At 43.0% G+C, this 19,256-nt stretch overlaps 1 protein-coding gene across 1 annotated transcript in view; it reads left to right on the top strand.

Annotated features, from left to right (window-relative positions):
* Positions 1-19,256, top strand: part of MEGF11 (multiple EGF like domains 11) — a gene marked incomplete at its 3' end in the record, with an annotated part of 406,009 nt that overhangs the window by 203,972 nt on the left and 182,781 nt on the right. The window contains 3 exon segments of the mRNA XM_083371343.1: positions 1,860-2,106; positions 6,026-6,146; positions 15,893-16,029. Coding sequence (XP_083227469.1) covers positions 1,860-2,106; positions 6,026-6,146; positions 15,893-16,029 — 505 coding nt within the window.

The raw sequence follows: 19,256 nt of genomic DNA on the forward strand, positions 1-19,256 counted from the left end.
CATTGTTACGCAGAGGAAGTCCTTAGAATCTCCTGGGTATCTTCTATTAGTGCATTCCCTCACTATATGTTGGACAGTCTGTCGGGGAGCCCCGCAATCACATTGTGCTGAAGGTGTCTTTCCCCATTTATACAGAGAATCGGCACACACCCCATGAGTCGTTCTAATTCTTTTGTATGTCACCCATATGTGTCGGGGTAGATTAAATCCTGGAGGTATACTATTAGGATTAATATGCTCAGAAATATCTTGGGAGGTATAGGTACTCCATGCTTCCATCCACTTTTGTATAGTGCTCTGATGTTCGGCCAGCAGCTTAAGCGCTGTGAGGAGTGGTGGATTTCTTGACTTTAACCAACATCTTAAGAGATCAGAGGTATAGGTATGAATGGGTAGAGAGGAGTTTAGCAGGATCTTACTGTACTCCTGAATGAAAGCTTGTTGTCGTCGTAAGTGTGGGGGAAGTATGTGGCTAAGAACTGGTAGCCAGTGAATAGGTGTAGATTTTATGCACCCAGTAACTAATCTCATCATATGGTTGAGTTGAACATCAACAAGTCTTGTATGTGAGCTGTTTATCCATACAGGTGCGCGGTATCCTCCTACAAGATGCCACCAGACTTCTGATTTTTGGCTAATGTAGAATAACATGACTCTCTTCCTATAATGGGAATAGGCTTAGTAATTGGCTGTCTATAAAAGTAATAAATCCAGAAGGGTCAATGGATACCTCTGTGAAGTCTACCTCTGTGAAGATCTTACCTGGAAAGTCAATACAACCCAGGTGGCCTGAAAGGCCCAACAGAGACTCTACTTCCTCAGGGTCTTGCAGAAGAACAGGGTAGAACAACGGCTAATGACCCTCTTTTACTGGTCTACTATAGAGAGCGTCCTCTCGTACTGTATTGTGGTTTGGTATGCTGGTCTGACAGCCGCAGATAGGAAAGTCTTACAGAGGGTGGTGAGCACAGCACAAGACATTGTGGGCTGTCCTCTGACACCACTGGATGACCTCGCCAGGGACCGCTGCCTTGGAAGAGTGAGGAAAATTCTCAGGGACGACTCACACGCTGGTTGGTATCTCTTTACTCTCCTACCATTGGGTAGGAGATACAGGAGTATAGCCAGCCGTACCAACAGGCTGAAGAACAGCTTTTATCCATGGGCTGTCAGGCTCTTGAACAGGAAATAATTTTATAATTTTATGTATGATTGACTTGCAAGACCAGTGTGTTGTGCAATTAGCTCACATGGTGTAACAAGATGGTGGGTTTGTTGTCACTGTGAGTTGTGGTGGAGGCTCAGCCAATCCTAATGTATACATGGTTGTACTTTGACAATAAAGGTTCATTCATAAAGACCGTGAGTTGATGGGGCAGCAGCCTGGATATTCCCCATATTGGCTGGGGAATTCTGGGAGTTGAAGTCCACAAATCTTAAAATTGTCAAGGTTGGACACCCCTGGTACAGGGTCTCCTGCTTGAGCAGGGGGTTGGACTAGAAGACCTCCAAGGTCCCTTCCAACCCTATTATTTTATGTTCTGACTTTCTGGCTAATGAATTAATAGCCGTTTGAATCATGAAATCAATTTTTCCCGAGGATGGCTTTCAGTTAAATCCCTGAACTCTGCACATTGCCTGGAAAGTCTTGAGAAAGCTTGTAGGGAAACTGTGTGTCACCACCTTCACCTCCAAGAGAGTCAATAATAGGCGGTGGTGTGGTTGACTAAGCACATTGATTTGTACTTTAAATTGTAAGCCGCCCTGAGTCTTCGGAGAAGGGTTGGATATAAATGGGATTTTTTAAAAAAGACAGTTCTCCTAAAAGGATCTTCCTGGTGTTCTTGTTGTTGTTTCAGGTTGTGATCAGGACCACTGGGGCCCTCACTGCAGCAACCCTTGCCAATGCCGGAATGGAGCTCTGTGCAACCCCATCACTGGCGCTTGTGTGTGCGCGCCGGGATACAAAGGATGGCGCTGCGAGGACTTGTGTGAGCCGGGAACTTATGGGAAAGGCTGCCTGCTCAAGTGCCAGTGTCACAATGGGGCAACCTGTGACCACAACACAGGAGAATGTCATTGTGCACCTGGATATACTGGAGTTTTGTAAGTCATGGGGCTGTGGGTTTTAATTTCAGGGGAAGCAGCAACCAGTTTTATGTAGAGGTGAAGGCCTCGGGTTAGAAACCAGAGAATTGTGAGTTAAAGTTCTGCCATAGACATGAAGCCAACTGGGTCACCCTATCTCAGCCCTAGGAAGAAGACAAGGGCAAACCATTATTTGCTTGTTTGTTTGATATGTGTGCCACCATCTCATCTAGAAATGCCAAGAAAATTTGCAGGGACTTGTCCAGGCAGTTGCCAGGAGTCAACCCTGATCAAAATGCACAAAATAATACTCAGAACTACTTATTCTTACCTCTAACACCAACATCTGCCTATCCCAGGTCTTTGGGAAGAACTCAATAGGTGGAAAAAAAATTCAAATCCAATCTGAACCTCTGGTTGACTGTGCCACGAACCATAATAACAATTACTTAGAATTGAGGAAGAGGTCTGTTAATGACCTGCTAATGACATTGTGCCATTTCCCATCACTATCTTCCACAGTAAAAAAACAACCCATCTTCTGCATAGGGTGTCAACAAGCATTTTGAGATTCAGTGAAGCCAAAACTTTCTTTAACAACATTGTACTGATTAGAAAACTTGAGAGACCAACCTATCCTGAAGGATTTCAACCACCTCATTCCAGCAAGATTTCATTGCTCTTGCCCGAAAGATCAGAAGAATACAGGCAGTCCTCGACTTGTGACCATAACAGAGCCTTCCCATCACCACCATCATCATTCATGCTGGTAGTAAAATGGGTCAGTCGCAAGATTGACCCAATTGTATTACCTTTTTTTTGCAGAAGTTGTTAAGCAAACAATCATGGTCATGAAATGAACCCAGGGTTCACTATGAGTTGGGTTTTGCAGAACATCGGATGTAAAGGCCAGTTTTCAGCAAAACTGTCAGAAAATACAGTTACATGATTACAGGATACTGCAAATAACTATGCGGCTGTGTTGCCAAATGCTTAAAGTTCAGTTACGTGATAAGAGGGATGACTGCCGGAAATCTGGAATCCGGTCGTAAGTAGCCCCAAGGTAGATGCATGGAGAATGTGAACTGTCTCTAAGCAAGGACTATGTGTACTCTCAAGCGAGAACTACCTGCAATCTTAAATTTCAGTGTTCTTGCAAGATTTAGCTATTTACCGTAGGTTATTAAAATAGTACAGATTAGGTGAAACATGGCTCAAAAACAGCAACGGTGAGAGGGACCTTGGTGTCCGAGTGGACGATCAGTTAAACATGAGCCAGCCGTGTGCTGCAGCTGCCAAGAAAGCTAATACAATCCTGGCTTGTATAAACAGAAGCATAGAACCAAAATCACATGAAGTATTAGCACCACTTTATAAAGCCTTGGTAAGGCCACACCTGGAATACTGCATTCAGTTTTGGTCACCACGTTACAAAAAAGAGGTTGAGACTTTGGGAAAAGTGCAGAGAAGCACAACTAAGATGATTAAAGGCCTGGAAACTAAAACGTATGAAGAACGGTTGCAGGATTTGGGTATGGCCAGTCTGGAGAATAGAAGGACTGGGGGGACATGAGACCAGCATTCCAGTACTTGAGAAGCTGCCACAAGCAGGAGGGGGTGTGTGTCAATTTATTTCCCAAAGCACCAGAAGGCAAGGCAAGTAACAATGGATGGAAACTAATCAAGGAGAGAAGCAACCTGGAATTCAGGAGAAACTTCCTAACAGCGAGGAGAATTAACTAGTGGAACAGCTGGCCTTCAGAAATTGTGGGTGCTTCATCACTTAAAGTTTTTAAGAAGAGACTGGACAGTCCCTTTTCTGAAATGGTATAGGTCAGGATCTCCTGTCTGAGCAGGGGGCTGGACTAGAAGACTTCCAAGATCCCTTCCAGCTCTATTCTCATTCTAAAATTTAATTCTGGGTTGATCTGATGGAGTGATGGGGGCTTCACCACCCCTTTTGTGCTGCCTTGCCTTCCGTTGCATGGAAATTGACCTACAGTGTGGCCAGATTCTTCCATCACAAACCAAGAGTCTATTAACTCTTTATGGCAACTATCCTTGGACGTTCGTGGAGCAAGGGCGGGGTGGGGAGAAGTGACATCACACATGTCAAACCAGCATTCTGACGTCATGGTGGCTTCTAACAGAGACCTATGCTAATATGCCCTAATAGACCTATCATTCCCTGTGAATTGATCTGGCAGTAGAAAGCATTTATATTTGTGAGTTCAAAACTGCTTCCCTGAGACAGTGGGTATTGATTTTGTTTTTCTCGTAAATATTTATAAATGTTGTTGTTTATTGTGAACATTAGGGATCTAGGACAGATTGCAAATTCATAAAACAGCTGCTTTGGTGTGTACGCCAGCCTCTGCATGAGTCCATCAATCAAGATTTTCAATATGTCTGTTGAATTGATCCTGACTTCTCTGAGTTTTATTTAGTATCCCAATCTCAGACTAAGATGTGAGGCAGGGGTAGGCAACATTCTGGATTTACTTACAGGCAGAGATATTACAGGCAGCCCTTGACTTACGACTGCATTCCTGCTGCTAAATGAAACATTAGTTAAGTGAATTTTGCCCCATTTATGACTTATCATAATTATTATTATTATTATTATTATTATTATTATTATTATTATTATTATTATTATTATTATTATTATTATTAATAATAATAATAATAATAATAATAATAAGAAGAAGAAGAAGAAGAAGAAGAAGAAAAAGAAAAAGAAAAAGGAGAAGGAGAAGGAGAAGGAGAAGGAGAAGGAGAAGGAGAAGACGAAGAAGAAGAAGAAGAAGAAGAAGAAGAAGAAGAAGAAGAAGAAGAAGAAGAAGAAGAAGAAGAAGAAGAAGAAGAAGAAGAAGAAGAAGAAGAAGAAGAAGAAGAAGTAGTTGGAAGGGACCTTGGAGGTCATCTAGTCCAACCCCCTGCTCAGGCAGGAAACCCTATACCATTTCAGGCAAATGGCTGTCCAGCCTCTTCTTAAAAACTTCCAGTGTTGGAGCATTCACCACTTCTGGAGGCAGGTTGCTCCACTGGTTAGTTGTTCTAACTGTCAGGAAGTTTCTCCTTAGTTCTATAGTTGCTTCTCTCCTTGGTGAGTTTCCATCCGTTGCTTCTTGTCCTGCTTTCAGGTGCTTTGGAGAATTCCTTGACTCCCTCTTCTTTGGGGCAGCCCCTGAGATATTGGAAGGCTGCTATCATGTCACCCCTCACCCTTCTCTTCGTTAAACAGTTGCCACAGTTGTTAAGTGAATCACTGCATTTCTTAAGTTAGTAACACTGTTAAGTGAATTTGGCTTCCCCAATGACTTTGATTGTCAGATGGTTGCAAAAGGAGATCATAAGACCCCGGGACAATGCAACCGTCATAAGTATGGGTCAGTTGCCAACCATCTGAATTTTGATCACATGACCATGGGGATGCTGCAACAGTCATAAGTGTGAAAAATGGTCATAAGTCATTTTTTTTCAGTGCCATTGTAACTTTGAACGGTCGCTAAATGAACTGTTGTAAGTCGAGGACTGCCTGTATTTCATATACTTTTTATTTTGTATTGGGAGCCTCAGACCTTTTGAAAACCTCAGCTGGGATTTGGGAGACTTCAACTTGTGACCGTCCATTTTTTGAAATGAAAACTTTCAAAAAATAGTCCTTTCACAAGCCAGAGTGGTGATTTTCTTTGGGAATAAAGATCTGTTAACGTAAGCAAAAGGTTTTGAAAGAAAACCTGTCTTTTTTGAGCGATAAATATTAGCTCTCTACATTTTTCTCTGAACACTGTTGATGGGATCCAGCTGCGTGATGGATGATTTGTATATATCTTGGAGCAATGGTGCTGTAGCTTACAAAATTGTTTTGTGTCTCCTTTCTGTTCCCTTTGGGTGGCTGCCCTTCTCCTTTCCCCGCAACCAACCTGCGCAGTTGTGAAGAGCCGTGTCCCCCCGGCAGCCACGGGGTCCAGTGCGAACAGCGATGCCCCTGCCAAAATGGAGGAACCTGTCACCACATCACTGGAGAATGCGCCTGTCCCCCAGGATGGATGGTAGGAAAAATTCGGAGCACCGCTACAGTCGAGAGAAGAGAATGTTTGCAGCTCAGAGTTGAACTGAGGGGTCCTTAGTGCTCTCTGAGCTTGGTGGTTTGTGTTTTTTTTTTTTTGCAGAAGTTTCATTAGCCAACTAGGTAACATCATCAGCATTGATGTTGTTGCCTAGTTGGGTAATGAAACGTCTGCAAGAAAACTACCAAGCTCAGAGAGCACCAAGGGCCCAACATCTACTGCCACGAGCCTCATTTATTTATTTTATTTTTATTTTAATTCCATTTATATCCCGCCCTTCTCCGAAGACTCAGGGCGGCTTACAAACTTAGCAGTAGCCTTCATTCTATGTATATGCCTGCTTATTAGGGCTTTTTCACACACCCCCAAGCGGCATTATTACAAAGTCAACTTAATTGCCCCCAACAATCTGGGTCCTCATAATGTTTGTCTGAGTGAATTGTAATTGGATGATAACAACTGCAAAATGCTTGTGAGACAGATTCTGCACTGAGCCTTTTTAATTGTCTCACAAGCATCTTGCAGTTGTGCAAAGATTGTTATCATCCAATTACAATTCACTCAGATAAACATTATGAGGCTCACGGTTCCAATTGGTGTGTGATATGCCCTGTGTGGCTGTATATATGACAGAGATGGAAGGGTCCTTGGAGGTCTTCTAGTCCAGCCCCCTGCTCAAGCAGGACATCCTGGCCTGTCCTGTCTCTTCTTGAAGACCTCCAGTGATGGCGCACCCAGAACTCCAGGAGGCTACTCACCTGTTTTTACAAGAATCTCACCCAACTAACTGCATTCTCTCGGGAACAACCAAATAAGAGTTTCACAAATGGTGAGGGGAAGTCTCCATCACTTCCTTCGTTGCAGGAATTCAAAGCTAGCCAGTCTCTTAACTTCATCCCCCAACCCACTAACTTGAGCAGGGGTCTTCAAACTGGGCAACTTTAAGACTTGTGGACTTCAACTCCCAGAATTCCTCAGCCAGCTGACCCCTGAACTAGAGATTCCAGCACATCTGAGGATTTATTTCTCTTTTCTTTCTTTCCAGGTGTAGTTTCCCCATTTCCTTGACTCAACCTCATCTTCTTCTCTTTCCAGCTTTCCCACCTTTTTTTTTTTGCTGCAAAGAGAAAAGAGTGTCCACACATGAGAAAAAGAAAGGTTAAACCACGCCAAGGAGAAAATCAATTAGTTTTATAAATTGAGCACCTTATTTTATAGGCAATTAATTTTAATTAGTAGTTATTAGTCCAATTAAAATAAATTTATTTATTTTTTTCTCCTGGCCCTTCCTGTTTTATCTTAATCTGGCTTCTGACAGGTTTACTTATGCGCAGAGATATATTCAAACACATGTACAAACCTGTCAAGATACCCAGACTCATTTTGTGGGGGTCGTGGGGCAGAAGGCATCTCTAGGAAATTTGGATTGAATTTTGAGAGTTTAGTCTACTCGGATAAATATGGTCTCTACCCTGGATTCAAATATTGAGCTAGACTGAAGGGTGATCTATTGAGTGAATATAACAATTGTGAGTTGTAAACCATATTTTAACGTAGTCCCTGGGCTCTCATTGTACTGCCACAAACAGCTAGGTATCTATGGTAACCATTTAGCTACCTGTGCAATTTTTTCCTTAAAAAAAGTCTTCTAATTTTTCTTCCAAAGGAAGAAAACTGACAAATGCTAGCCTGTTGCATTATATTTATTTCTAAAAATGTTTGTGGGCTTTGCACAAATCCACGGATTCAGGTGGCTTTAATAAATATTGATTACACCTTTTGTTTTTTATACTGTGTCTGCACTGCCTTAACTTCTCAAAACTCAAGGCAGAGAAAATATGCTCATCCGCTTACTCTCAGGTGGGGTGGAGACCCAAAGCAGATCAAGAGAGGTCTTTCCCCAAAGTACAACTAACAGAATAGCAGAGTTGGAAGGGACCTTGGGGGTCTTCTAGTCCAACCCCCTCCTCAAGCAGGAGAGCCTATACACCATTCCAGACAAATGGCCGTCCAGTCTCTTTTTAAAATGTCCAATGTTTTCTTGAAAACCTCCAGTGTTGTTTCACTGATTAATTGTTCTAACTGTCAGGAAATTTCTCCTTAGTTTTAGGTTGTGTCTCTCCTTGATTAGTTTCCATCCGTTGCTTCTTGTCCTGCCTTTAGGCACTTTGGAGAATAGCTTGGCTCCCTCTTCTCTGTGACAGCCCCTCAAATATTGGAACACTGCTCTCATGTCACCCCTAATCCTACAGGGAACTACTTCTATCTGGAGAGAAGCATGCAGGGGGTAATTCAAAATTCTGTCTTGGGTCCAGTACTTTTCAACATTTTCATGAATGATCTAGATGAGGGGATTGAAGGCTAGCTCATCAAATTAGCAGCAAGCTGGGGGGAATTGCAAACACTTTGGAAGATAGATTCAAGATCAAGAAGGATCTTGACAGACTTTCTAGGATCGCAGAATCTTTTTTTGTATCATGGTGACCAGAACTGGATGAAGTATTCCAGGTGTGGCCTTGCTTGTTAGTTAGTTGCGAAGTCGTGTCCGATCCATCACGACACTATGGACAATGTTCCTCCAGGCCTTCCTGTCCTCTACCATCTTCTGGAGTCCATCTAAGCTCACGCCTACTGCTTCAATGACTCAATCCAGCCACCTCCTTCTCTGTCGTCCCCTTCTTCTATTGCCCTCAATCTTTCCCAGCATTAGGCTCTTCTCCAGTGAGTCCTTCCTTCTCATTAGGTGGCCAAAGTATTTGAGTTTTAGCTTCAGGATCTGGCCTTCTAAAGAGCAGTCAGGGTTGATCTCCTCTAGGACTGACCGGTTTGATCGCCTTGCAGCCCAAGGAACTTGCAGGAGTCTTCTCCAGCACCATAGTTCAAAGGCCTCAATTCTTTGGCGCTCAGCATTTCTTATGGTCCAGCTTTCACTGCCATACATTGCAACTGGAAAGACCATAGCCTTGACTATACGCACTTTTGTTGACAGGGTGATATCTCTGCTTTTTAGTGTGCTGTCTAGATTTGCCATGGCTTTCCTCCCGAGGAGCAAGCGTCTTTTAATTTCTTGGCTACAGTCCCCATCTGCAGTGATCTTGGAGCCCAGGAAAATAAAATCTGTCACTACCTCCATTTCTTCCCCATCCATTTGCCAGGAATTGAGAGGGCCAGATGCCATGATCTTGGTTTTCTTAATGTTTAGTTTCAACCCAAGTTTTGCACTCTCCTTCTTCACTCGCAACAAGAGGCTCTTTAGTTCCTCTTCACTTTCTGCCATTAGCCTTGCTAGTGCAGTCTTAAAACAGTAATGTAACTTCTCGTGATCTTAAATGCATTGGCCTTTTTTGGCAGCTGCAGCACAGTCTCGGCTCATATTTAAAAAACTTTTCCACCAGGACTCCAAGATCCCTCTTGTGGTTAGTGCTATTGAGCCAAGTCTCACCTAATCTCTACCTGTGCATTTGGTTTTTCTTTTTAAGTGTAAAACCTTAATTTTTCTCACCAGTGAATGGCATTTTTGTTGAATAGGGGCCAGTGTTCAAGACTGTCAAAATCCTTCTTATTGAAAAATTCTGATTAAAAATTTCTTATTTTCTTACTAAAAATTTCTTTTTGAAAACTTATTGAAAATAAATTGATAGGGGTCAACTTATTTTCCAAAGCACCAGAGGGCAGGACAAGAATGAATGGATAGAAACTAATCAAGGAGAGAAGCAACCTGGAATTAAGGAGAAACTTCCTAACAGTGAGGACAATTAACCAGTGGAGCAGCTTGCCACCAGAAATTGTGGGTGCTTCACCCCTAGAGATTTTTAAGAAGAGACTAGACCACAAGTCAGCAACCCGCGGCTCCGGAGCTGCATGTGGCTCTTTAGCCGTCTCCTGTGGCTCCCAGTCTTCTGCTATGTGCAGTCCAAAAAAAAATGGGACTAAAAAAGTTCAATTCAAATATGCAGGGTAGGTGCATATCTCGCCTTGGCTCCACTCTTCAAACCCTGTTCTGCACATGTGCACATGTACGTGCATGCACACACATTTTTTGCGGCTCCCAGTTTATCCTTTTGTGAGGGAACCGGTTCCGAGTGGCTCTTTCACTGTTTCAGGTTGCTGACCGCTGGACTAGGCAGTTACTTGTACAGGTTCTTCTGCTTGAGCAGCGGGTTGGACTAGATTCTAGAAGAACTCCAAGGTCCCTTCCCGCTGTGTTCTATTCTTATGGATCTTGAAACTATTTTCTAAAGCAGGGTCCTCAACCCCAGTCCGTGAACCAGTACGGGGCTACGGCATGCCAGCAACCGGTCCGCACAAACAAGCAAAGCCCCATCCGCGAGATGCAGGCAGCACACAAAACCAGGCCCCCTCTGGTCTGTGGAAAAACCTCTCTCCACGGAACCGGTCCCTGGTGCCCGAAAGGTCCCAGCTTGTATCATCTGCAATAATTAAGATTTTCAAAATCCTCTACATGGTTGAATTAAAATTCCTTTGGGGGAAAAAAAAACCTGGGCAGGGGATATTTATGAGAAAGACATGCTAATCCTGCTTGTGTTCCTCCATGAATCCCAGAGGCAGTCTGTTTGTCATTGTTGGCAGGAGAAACCTGAGACTTAGAAGGAAATCTGAGTTAAAACCAAAACTCAGTTGTGAATCTCACTGGGCAGCCCAGACCCCAACCCTGCTGCTTAACTTAATTCAAAAAACGTGAAACACAGGAAAGTTACAGGATACAGGTAGTCCCTGACTTACAGCAGTTCATTTAGTGACTCTTCGAAGTTACAACAGCACTGAAAAAAGTGACTTATGATCCAAAGGTGTTTTTTCAAGAGGCAACTGAACTTCATCGTTTTTCTTTGGAGACTTTTCGCTTCTCATCCAAGAAGCTTCTTCAGCTCTGACTGGATGGTGGAGAAGGGAAGGATTTATACTCCTTGCAGACAGCTGGTCGTTTGCATCCTTTTAGAGAGTCGTTGAGGCCACTTGGAGGTTTAGCTGTGTCCTCGGGGTCACCTGAAGTACTGCAAATGGGTGTGGAGCCTTTTTGGAACTGCTGAAAGGATTAGTGTTGTATCCCAAAGCTGCTTTTTCAAGAGGCAACTGGACTTTTGCTTTTCTTTGAAGACATTTCACTTCTCCTTCGAGAAGCTTCTTCAGCTCTGACTGGATGGCGGGGAATAAAAGGATTTATACTCCTTGCAGACAGCTGGTCATTCACCTTCTTTTAGAGAGCCCTTGAGGCCATTTAGAGGTTTACCTGTGTCACCTGAGTAGTGCAAATAGGTGTGGAGTCTCCTTGGAACTGTTGAAAGGATGACTGAGACTCTCCATAGATGTGACTTATGACTGTTTTTCACACTTATGTTTGTTGCACCATCCCTAGGGCCACGTGATCAAAACACCTGGCAATTGACTCATACTAATACCACTTTACAAGGCCTTGGTAAGGCCACACCTGGAATACTGCATCCAGTTTTGGTCACCATGATGTAAAAAGATGTCGAGACTCTAGAAAAGGTACAGAGAAGAGCAACAAAGATGATTGGGGGACTGGAGGCTAAAACATATCGGGAACAGTTGCTGGAATTGGGTATGTGTAGTTTAACGAAGAGAAGGGTGAGGGGTGACATGATAGCAGTGTTCCAATATCTCAGGGGCTGCCCCAAAGAAGAGGGAGCCAAGCTATTCTCCAAAGCGCCTGAAAGCAGGACAAGAAGCAACGGATGGAAACTAGTCAAGGAGAGAAGCAACCTGGAACTAAGGAGAAACTTCCTGACAGTGAGAACAACTAACCAGTGGAACAACCTGCCTCGGACAAGCGCTGGCTCTTCGGCTTTGAAACGGAGATGAGCACCGGCCCCTAGAGTTGGAAACGACTAGCACGCATGTGCGGGGGAACCTTTACTTTACCTATTTTTCATGCATATCATCCCACTGATTGCCAGCAACATATTGCCAGTGTTAAGAAGTTACTGTGGGGGCCTTCCAAACAATGCATTATTCCTCGCCTTTAATTCTACATGTCAAGCGGAAAGCCTGACTTTTCTCTCTTTCTCTCTCTCTCTCTCTCTCTCTCTCTCTCTCTCTCTCACTCTTTTTTTTTTTTAAGAAAAGCATCTAAATCTGTATCAATAACGTGATAATTAACTCCCTCTAGGTTTGCCAAAGGCCTCATTCAGTTCTGCTATGCCCTCTGGCATTATTCCACCATTTGACAATTAAACCCTTGGCGAATGCTGCTGTTGGAAATGAGGAAAACAGCAAAAGTCAGAGACTCGGGAGATGCTTTATTTATCCCTGGGAAGACCACAAAAATTATTTGGAAGCTATGAATTGGGGGAGGAAATGGAGGAAGGTCTGTTCTTGTCCGGCATCTGTGAGATGAGCCTAGCTTAGAGCATAGAACATAGAATCATAGGCCTGGAAGGGACCTTGGAGGTCTTCTAGTCCAACCCCCTGCTCTAGACCTTCCAGACAAGTGACTGTCCAAGTCTCCTCTTAAAAAAGCTTCCAGTGATGGAGCACCCACAATCCTTGCAGACAAGCTGTTTCACTGCTTGATTGTTCTCACTGTTAGGAAATTTCTCCTTAGTTCTAGGTTGTTTCTTTCCTTGGTTAGTTTCCATCCCTTTTTTCTCATCTTGACTTTTGGTGCTTTGGAAAATAGTTTAAGTCCCTTGTCTTTGTAGGAGCCCCTCAAATATTGGAACACTGTTATCATATCTCCCCTAGTTCCTCTATTCACTAGAGTAAAAGGTAAAGGTAAAGGTTCCCCCGCACATGCGTGCTAGTCGTTTCCGACTCTAGGGGCCGGTGCTCATCTCCGTTTCAAAGCCGAAGAGCCAGCGCTTGTCCGAGGACGTCTACGTGGTCATGTGTCCGGCATGACTACACACCAAAGGCGCACAGAACGCTGTTACCTTCCCACCGTAGCGGTCCCTATTTTTCTACTTGCATTTTTACGTGCTTTCGAACTGCTAGGTTGGCAGAAGCTGGGACGAGTAACAGGCGCTCGCTCTGTTACTCGGCACTCGGGATTCAACCCACCAAACTGCCGACCTTCTGATCGACAAGCTCAGCGTCCTAACCCACTGAGCCACCACGTCCCTTTTCACTAGAGTAGACATACCCAATTCCTGTAACCGTTCTTCTTATGTTTTAGCTTCCAGCCCCCCTAATCATCCTTGTGGTTCTTTTCTGCACTCTTTCCAGGGTCTCAACATTTTTTTTGTATATTGTGGTGACCAAAATTGGATGCAAGTAAAAGAAGCAGGATTTACTTTTATTTTTCTCAACCTTCCTTTGCAAGAAGTAATACCAATAACAACCTCTTATTAATTGCATTGAATAAATGATTGCTTTGCAGAGCAATACGCAACACTGCTTGGAGAAGGGCATCACCTGGATAGCATCCGAAACTGCTAAATACCATTGTCATGGTTCCGATAAATGAGACAGTTCAAACAAAATGCAAGCATCGTTTATCTAAAAAGTCTTAATAATGAAACGAAACATCGGCACTCGTGGAGGGTTGCCAGAATCTGACCTCTCCTCCCCTTGATACATCATATCCTGCATAATCTCCCTCCCTTCATTACACGTCATGGATCACGTTCACCAATTAGTTTTACGTACGAAGTTTCCCTTCCCCTTCTGTACCCGGCTACTCTTATCTTCTCAAAATAGCCGTTTGAAATTCCCTCCTGAGGCAGGCTATAAAGAAAGATACAAAGAATACATCAAAATGCTGCATGTCATAAATGTGAGGTAGGACACAAAAGTGAGGCATGAAGAAAAATGCGTGTATTAGTTAGAAGAAGAACAAGGAAATGGAAAATGTCAAACCACGAGTTCACCTGTGGGTCACATCTAATAAGCTAGCACACAGTTCAGTTGCAGCTAACCACGTATGTCTCGCTTGTAGCTAACCACAAACATGGTACAGGAAACCTAGATGCTAGCAAAGAGACAAGGTTGCAAAACAATTTAGCAATGCAAAGAGGGGCTAGAAATGAGCTAGGAGGGGGCCTGTAATTCATGTAACCAATCAGAGCTCATAAGTTACATTTCCGTGTTTTGCTACTTTTGGAGACTATATATGTTCTTGCTTTTCCATGACAAGGTGTTCAGACATTGCCTCTGCTTTTTGCTCCGAACCTTTTGCGCAAAATAAACCAAACTTCTTTTGATTCCGAGGTCTGAGTCTCTTGATTCTGCAACGCTCCCTTCAAGATTCAAAGAGAAGCAGTTTAAACAAAAGGCTGTCTCTTATATTGTCAGTGCAAAAACATGTCAATGTTTGCAACATTGACAACCATAAATAAAACTTAAAAAGCTGAGTACGGAACCCAGTATGAATGGAATCGCTCCAGCCTCTGGCCTATTTCTAGCAGCCTGACCTGAAAGTTGGTGCCAAGCTGACGTGTGATGCCTGTGGCACAGCGCTGTGAGTTGTACCTGTTGCCCCATCACACCGAAACAGAGACTACGACATAACCTGCAGGCCCGAATTGATAAAAACATAATTGCTGCAGGCTTAAAAATGTCCTGCGGAAAATAGGAAAACCAAAATTAATAGGGTAACTGCAAAATAATTTTCTCCTGCCAACAAGCTGTGGTGAGGCATAAATGTTTCACCTACAGGGATGCAGACCAGATCCTCCAAAGGATGCTGGGAAGTTTCTTAAAAATCACATTTGAGGTTCCTTTTCCCCCGGGACAAAGCCAAGGGTTAGAGTGTCTGCTCGGGGAAAGCCTTGAATTTCTAAGTAAAAGTTCTCTGCTTACAAATACTGAGAGTGTGAGTTGAAGAGAGCCTCTCCAGGGCTTTCATACAAAGAGAAAAAGAGAAAACTTCAGCGTGGCTATAACAAAAGTGAAACTTTTTCTTCTTTTGCTGGATTTTGAAAGTCTTGAGGCTGGGAGCTTGTGCTTCCCAGAATATCTAACTTGGACTTTAGAGATTTTGTTTTCTTGTTTAGGGTATTTTGAGGAGAAAGAATGTGATATACAATTTCATAGCTTAAAATAAGCTGTAGAACAATAGCACTTAGACTTATATATCGCTTCACGGTTTCATTTACAGCCCTCACTAAGCAGTTTACAGAGTCAGCAGAGCCAGCACATTGCCCCCAACAATCTGGGTTCTCATTTTATTGACTTTGAAAGGATGAAAGGTGGAGTCAACCTTGAGCTGGTCAGGATCAAACTCCTGGCAGTGAGCAGAGTCAGCCTGCAATGCTGCTTTCTAACCACTGTGCCACCATGACTCAGTGGTTTCTTTGAAGAAATGTTCCTGCAAATTGTACATATCTTTACTTTATTAATGAACAATTTGATTTTGCTTGGGAGCCAACCATTATAGCTGTCTTATGATGATCTTAGAGAGTGTCCAAATTACGATAATTTAAGCCTGGTCATTTGTACCTCAAGTAAAAGAATTGTTGAGCTCTATGAGATTGCTAATATACACCCTCACATCCCCACTCACCCCCCCACACACATGTATAAAACAAAGATTCCTGAGTAAGTGAGTGTGTGTGTGTGTATGTGTGTGTGTGTGTATAATTTGCACTTCGATTGTTCTATTCTCCATACCCTTACTCAAGAATCTTTATTTTGTTTCTGAATCGCATTTTAATAACAACTTTAAAGATATTCCAAGTTTTATATTCTACGTTTGTTAAATTTGGTCTCTGTCTCTCTCTCTCTGTCTCTCTCTCTCTCCCCACCCCCAGGGTTCTGTGTGTGCTCAGCCTTGCCCATCAGGAACATACGGGGTTAACTGCAGCCAAGAATGCCCATGTCATAATGGAGGACAATGCGACCACGTGACAGGGGTGTGCCTGTGTACTGCAGGGTATATGGGAGACAGGTAAGCATGAAGTCAGATAAGGGTAACCAATTTTTGCATTCTTACAAAAAAAAATCTGCTAATGTCGTATGTGATACTTACATGACAGCCTGTCTGTAGACCAGGAAAAATTGTCTTGCCCAATCCTTCTGGCCTTCTAATGGCTGACAGAGGCTGGGATGAGGCTGAGCGGCTGAATGGCTTGCCGTATGAAGAACAGCTCAGGCTTGGCGAATCAGCCTCTCCAGAGCAGGTTTTAACAGTTTTCCAACAGGCAATTTCTATTTCTGCATCCCAAGTGAACAGTAGGATTGGTCAGTTATAAATATGAACATTGCTACATTGTCGTACAGGGAGTCCTTGACTTACGACAACAATTGAGCCCAACATTGGTGTTGCTAAGTAAGACATCAGTTAAGTGAATTTTGCCCCATTTTACGACTTTTCTTGCCACAGTCCTTAAGTGAATCACTGCAGTTGTTAAGTTAGTAACACGTTTGTTAAGTGAACTCGGCTTCCCCATTGACTTTGCTCATCGGGTCACAAAAAGGGATCACGTGAGCCCGGGACACTGCGACCGTCGTAAGTATGAATTGGGGAGGGCCAAGCGTCTGAATTTTGATCACCTGACCCCGGGGAATGCTGCAACGGTCGTCAGTGTGAGAAAAGGGTCGTAAGTCACTTTTTTTCAGTTATGTTGTAACTTTGAAAGGTCACTAAATGAATTGTTGTAAGTTGAGGATCGTCTGTGCTGTTGTCTTGGATGAGATGACCTAAGGATCCCATGAGGCTTTCGAAAATAGTCCTTGGGCAGTTAAGCTTGCAGCTCGTGTCCACAAATGTCCATAAATTTATGTCCTAATAAAAGCATTCATTTTTTTAATTGATCACAAGACACTACATTATTTATGAGAAGCATTGTAAGTATAGTAAGGCAATGTTACACAATCCTAGGTTCTTATTTCATGTCTCGAAAGATTTATCTGTCATCCCCAGGCTCACAAATTCTCTCTATAAATAAACAATCACCTGGAATACAAAATAGCACTATCGAGAGGTAAAAGGTAACGAGGAAAATCAGTCGACAGTCATAAAACTCAGATTGGATGGAAACCAAATGATGGGCTTACAGACATTTTCCCCAACCCTTAATTTACAAAAGATAAAAAGATTTCTGATTTCTTTCCTAAACGGTTTTTTTTTTATTTCAGGAAGCAGGTAAACGGGACGAATATTTGGTAGTTGATGCAGATCTTCCCTAAATTTGTATTCTTGAACCAATATATCAATGGAAATTAGTTATTTTTTAAAGAAAATCTAAACTTCTCTGATTTTGCAGGGCAGCCGTTCAACAGTAATTGAAAAATATATATTAGAGAACATTCAAACAACGGTCCATTTATGCGTGGAAATACTGTAGAAAAATGCACTCAAGAAAATTGTTTCCAAAAACAAACATTTAAACAAAAACATGCTCAGAGCAGTGTACTCCAAAACACAAATGTTAGGATGGGTTATTCATTTATTTATTTTGAAAACCCAACCTTGGACTGGAAAATAAATTGATAAATCTGGCACGCTGACAAAATCTGCAAATAAGTCAACAAGCTTGTTTCATGTTTCTTAAAAGGCAATAATCTGAAATGATCGGGGAGATCCCCAGTGGTGACATTACATAGATAGATAACCTTGTTTTGTCATTTTTTTTTTACTGTGGGCACATTGGCACGCATTAAAAATGATTTTTTGTTGCTTGCTCTCAAAAGTGTACGTAACACACATTTAAACATGCTATAAGACAACACTATAAACCTACATCCTTACACATAAATAACCTATAAATATTAATCAACTGTCCATCTTGAATACCTAGCAGAAAGAGGAAGCTTTAGAGTTCACAAGGTTAGTACTGTATGGAACAAAGCGGTGGCCGAATCTGGATGCTCTGCTACAGATACCACAAAGCCCCCTCCTCCCAAAAAGCAACAAGGAAAACAGGTCGTGAACAGGATGTGTCGTGTCCCAGACAATCTTGCGGATCCTGCTCAAGCAATGCTTCTGTGTCATGTCCTGGATGGGAGGGAAGGAACTGCCAATGATCTTTTCAGCCATCCTCACCACTCTCTGCACCGCCTTCCTGTCTGGAGCAGGGATGCTTCCAAACCAGACTCTGATGCAGTATGACAGGATGCTCTCGATGGTCCCTCTGTAGAAAGTGGTCAGGACAGGGGAAGGAAGATGTGCTTATCTCATGCGACGCAGAAAATGTGAGATGGCCTCACGAGGTCGATGGTTCGTTAAGGTGCTTCCAAGTAAAAGGCAGCACGCAGGGATGCAATCAGTCAAAGCTTTATTTAACGATAAAGTAAATAGAAAGAGTTTCCTGGCATGGAGGCATCCATGCCTGGATTGAGCTCATGGATCAGCAAGCAAGCAAGCAGAAGAGAGAACAAAGAGAGCAGAGAAGAGAGCAGCCCCTGAGCAGAGGTTTTTATGGGGGTCCTCAGCCCCTCCCTTGCCAATTAACTCTCTCCAATGGGGCTGCAGGGGCTGGGGACCCCTGACCCACCAGTGGGAGCAAAGATGCCTCTTTGCTCCCATCTGATGACCTTTTTGGGGAACTGCCATGGCTGGCACAAAAACATCTAACAGAAAATGCAGGCGCCACTGTGCCCGCTTCACCAGTGTCTCGCTGTTGAGCGACCAAGCCAGGCTACTTGTTAGCTGCACACCCAGGATTTTGATGCTGCTAAACATCTCCACAGGTGAATCATTAATGCAGAGAAAAGTCTCAATTCATTGTTCTTGGCTTGAGAAAAGTTGTGATCTTGAAATGTATTCAAAAATTCCTATTTGGACAAGTTTATTTTTATTTGTTTATTGTTTGTTGATTTGTATCCTGCCCTGATTGTTTTTACAAATAACTCAAGGTGGCAAATATAATCAATGCTCTTTCTTTCTCCTATTTTCCTCACAACAACCCTGTGAGGTAGATTAGGCTGAGAGAGAGGGATTAGCCCAAGGTCACCCAGCTAAGGTGGGACTAGAACTCACTATCTCCTGGTGATTGGCCCAAAGTCACCCAGCCAGCTCTTCACATACACACACACACACACACACACAAACACACCCCAATAACAATCAGAAACACCAAAATACAGACAAACACACACCTGCCACTGTATACTATGCAAATTTCAGTTTCTCTGCCTATATTTATATTTTTGGCTGCCCAAATCGGAGGTCAA

Source organism: Vipera ursinii (genome assembly GCF_947247035.1).
Source record: "Vipera ursinii genome assembly, chromosome: 11".
NCBI lineage: Eukaryota > Metazoa > Chordata > Lepidosauria > Squamata > Viperidae > Vipera > Vipera ursinii.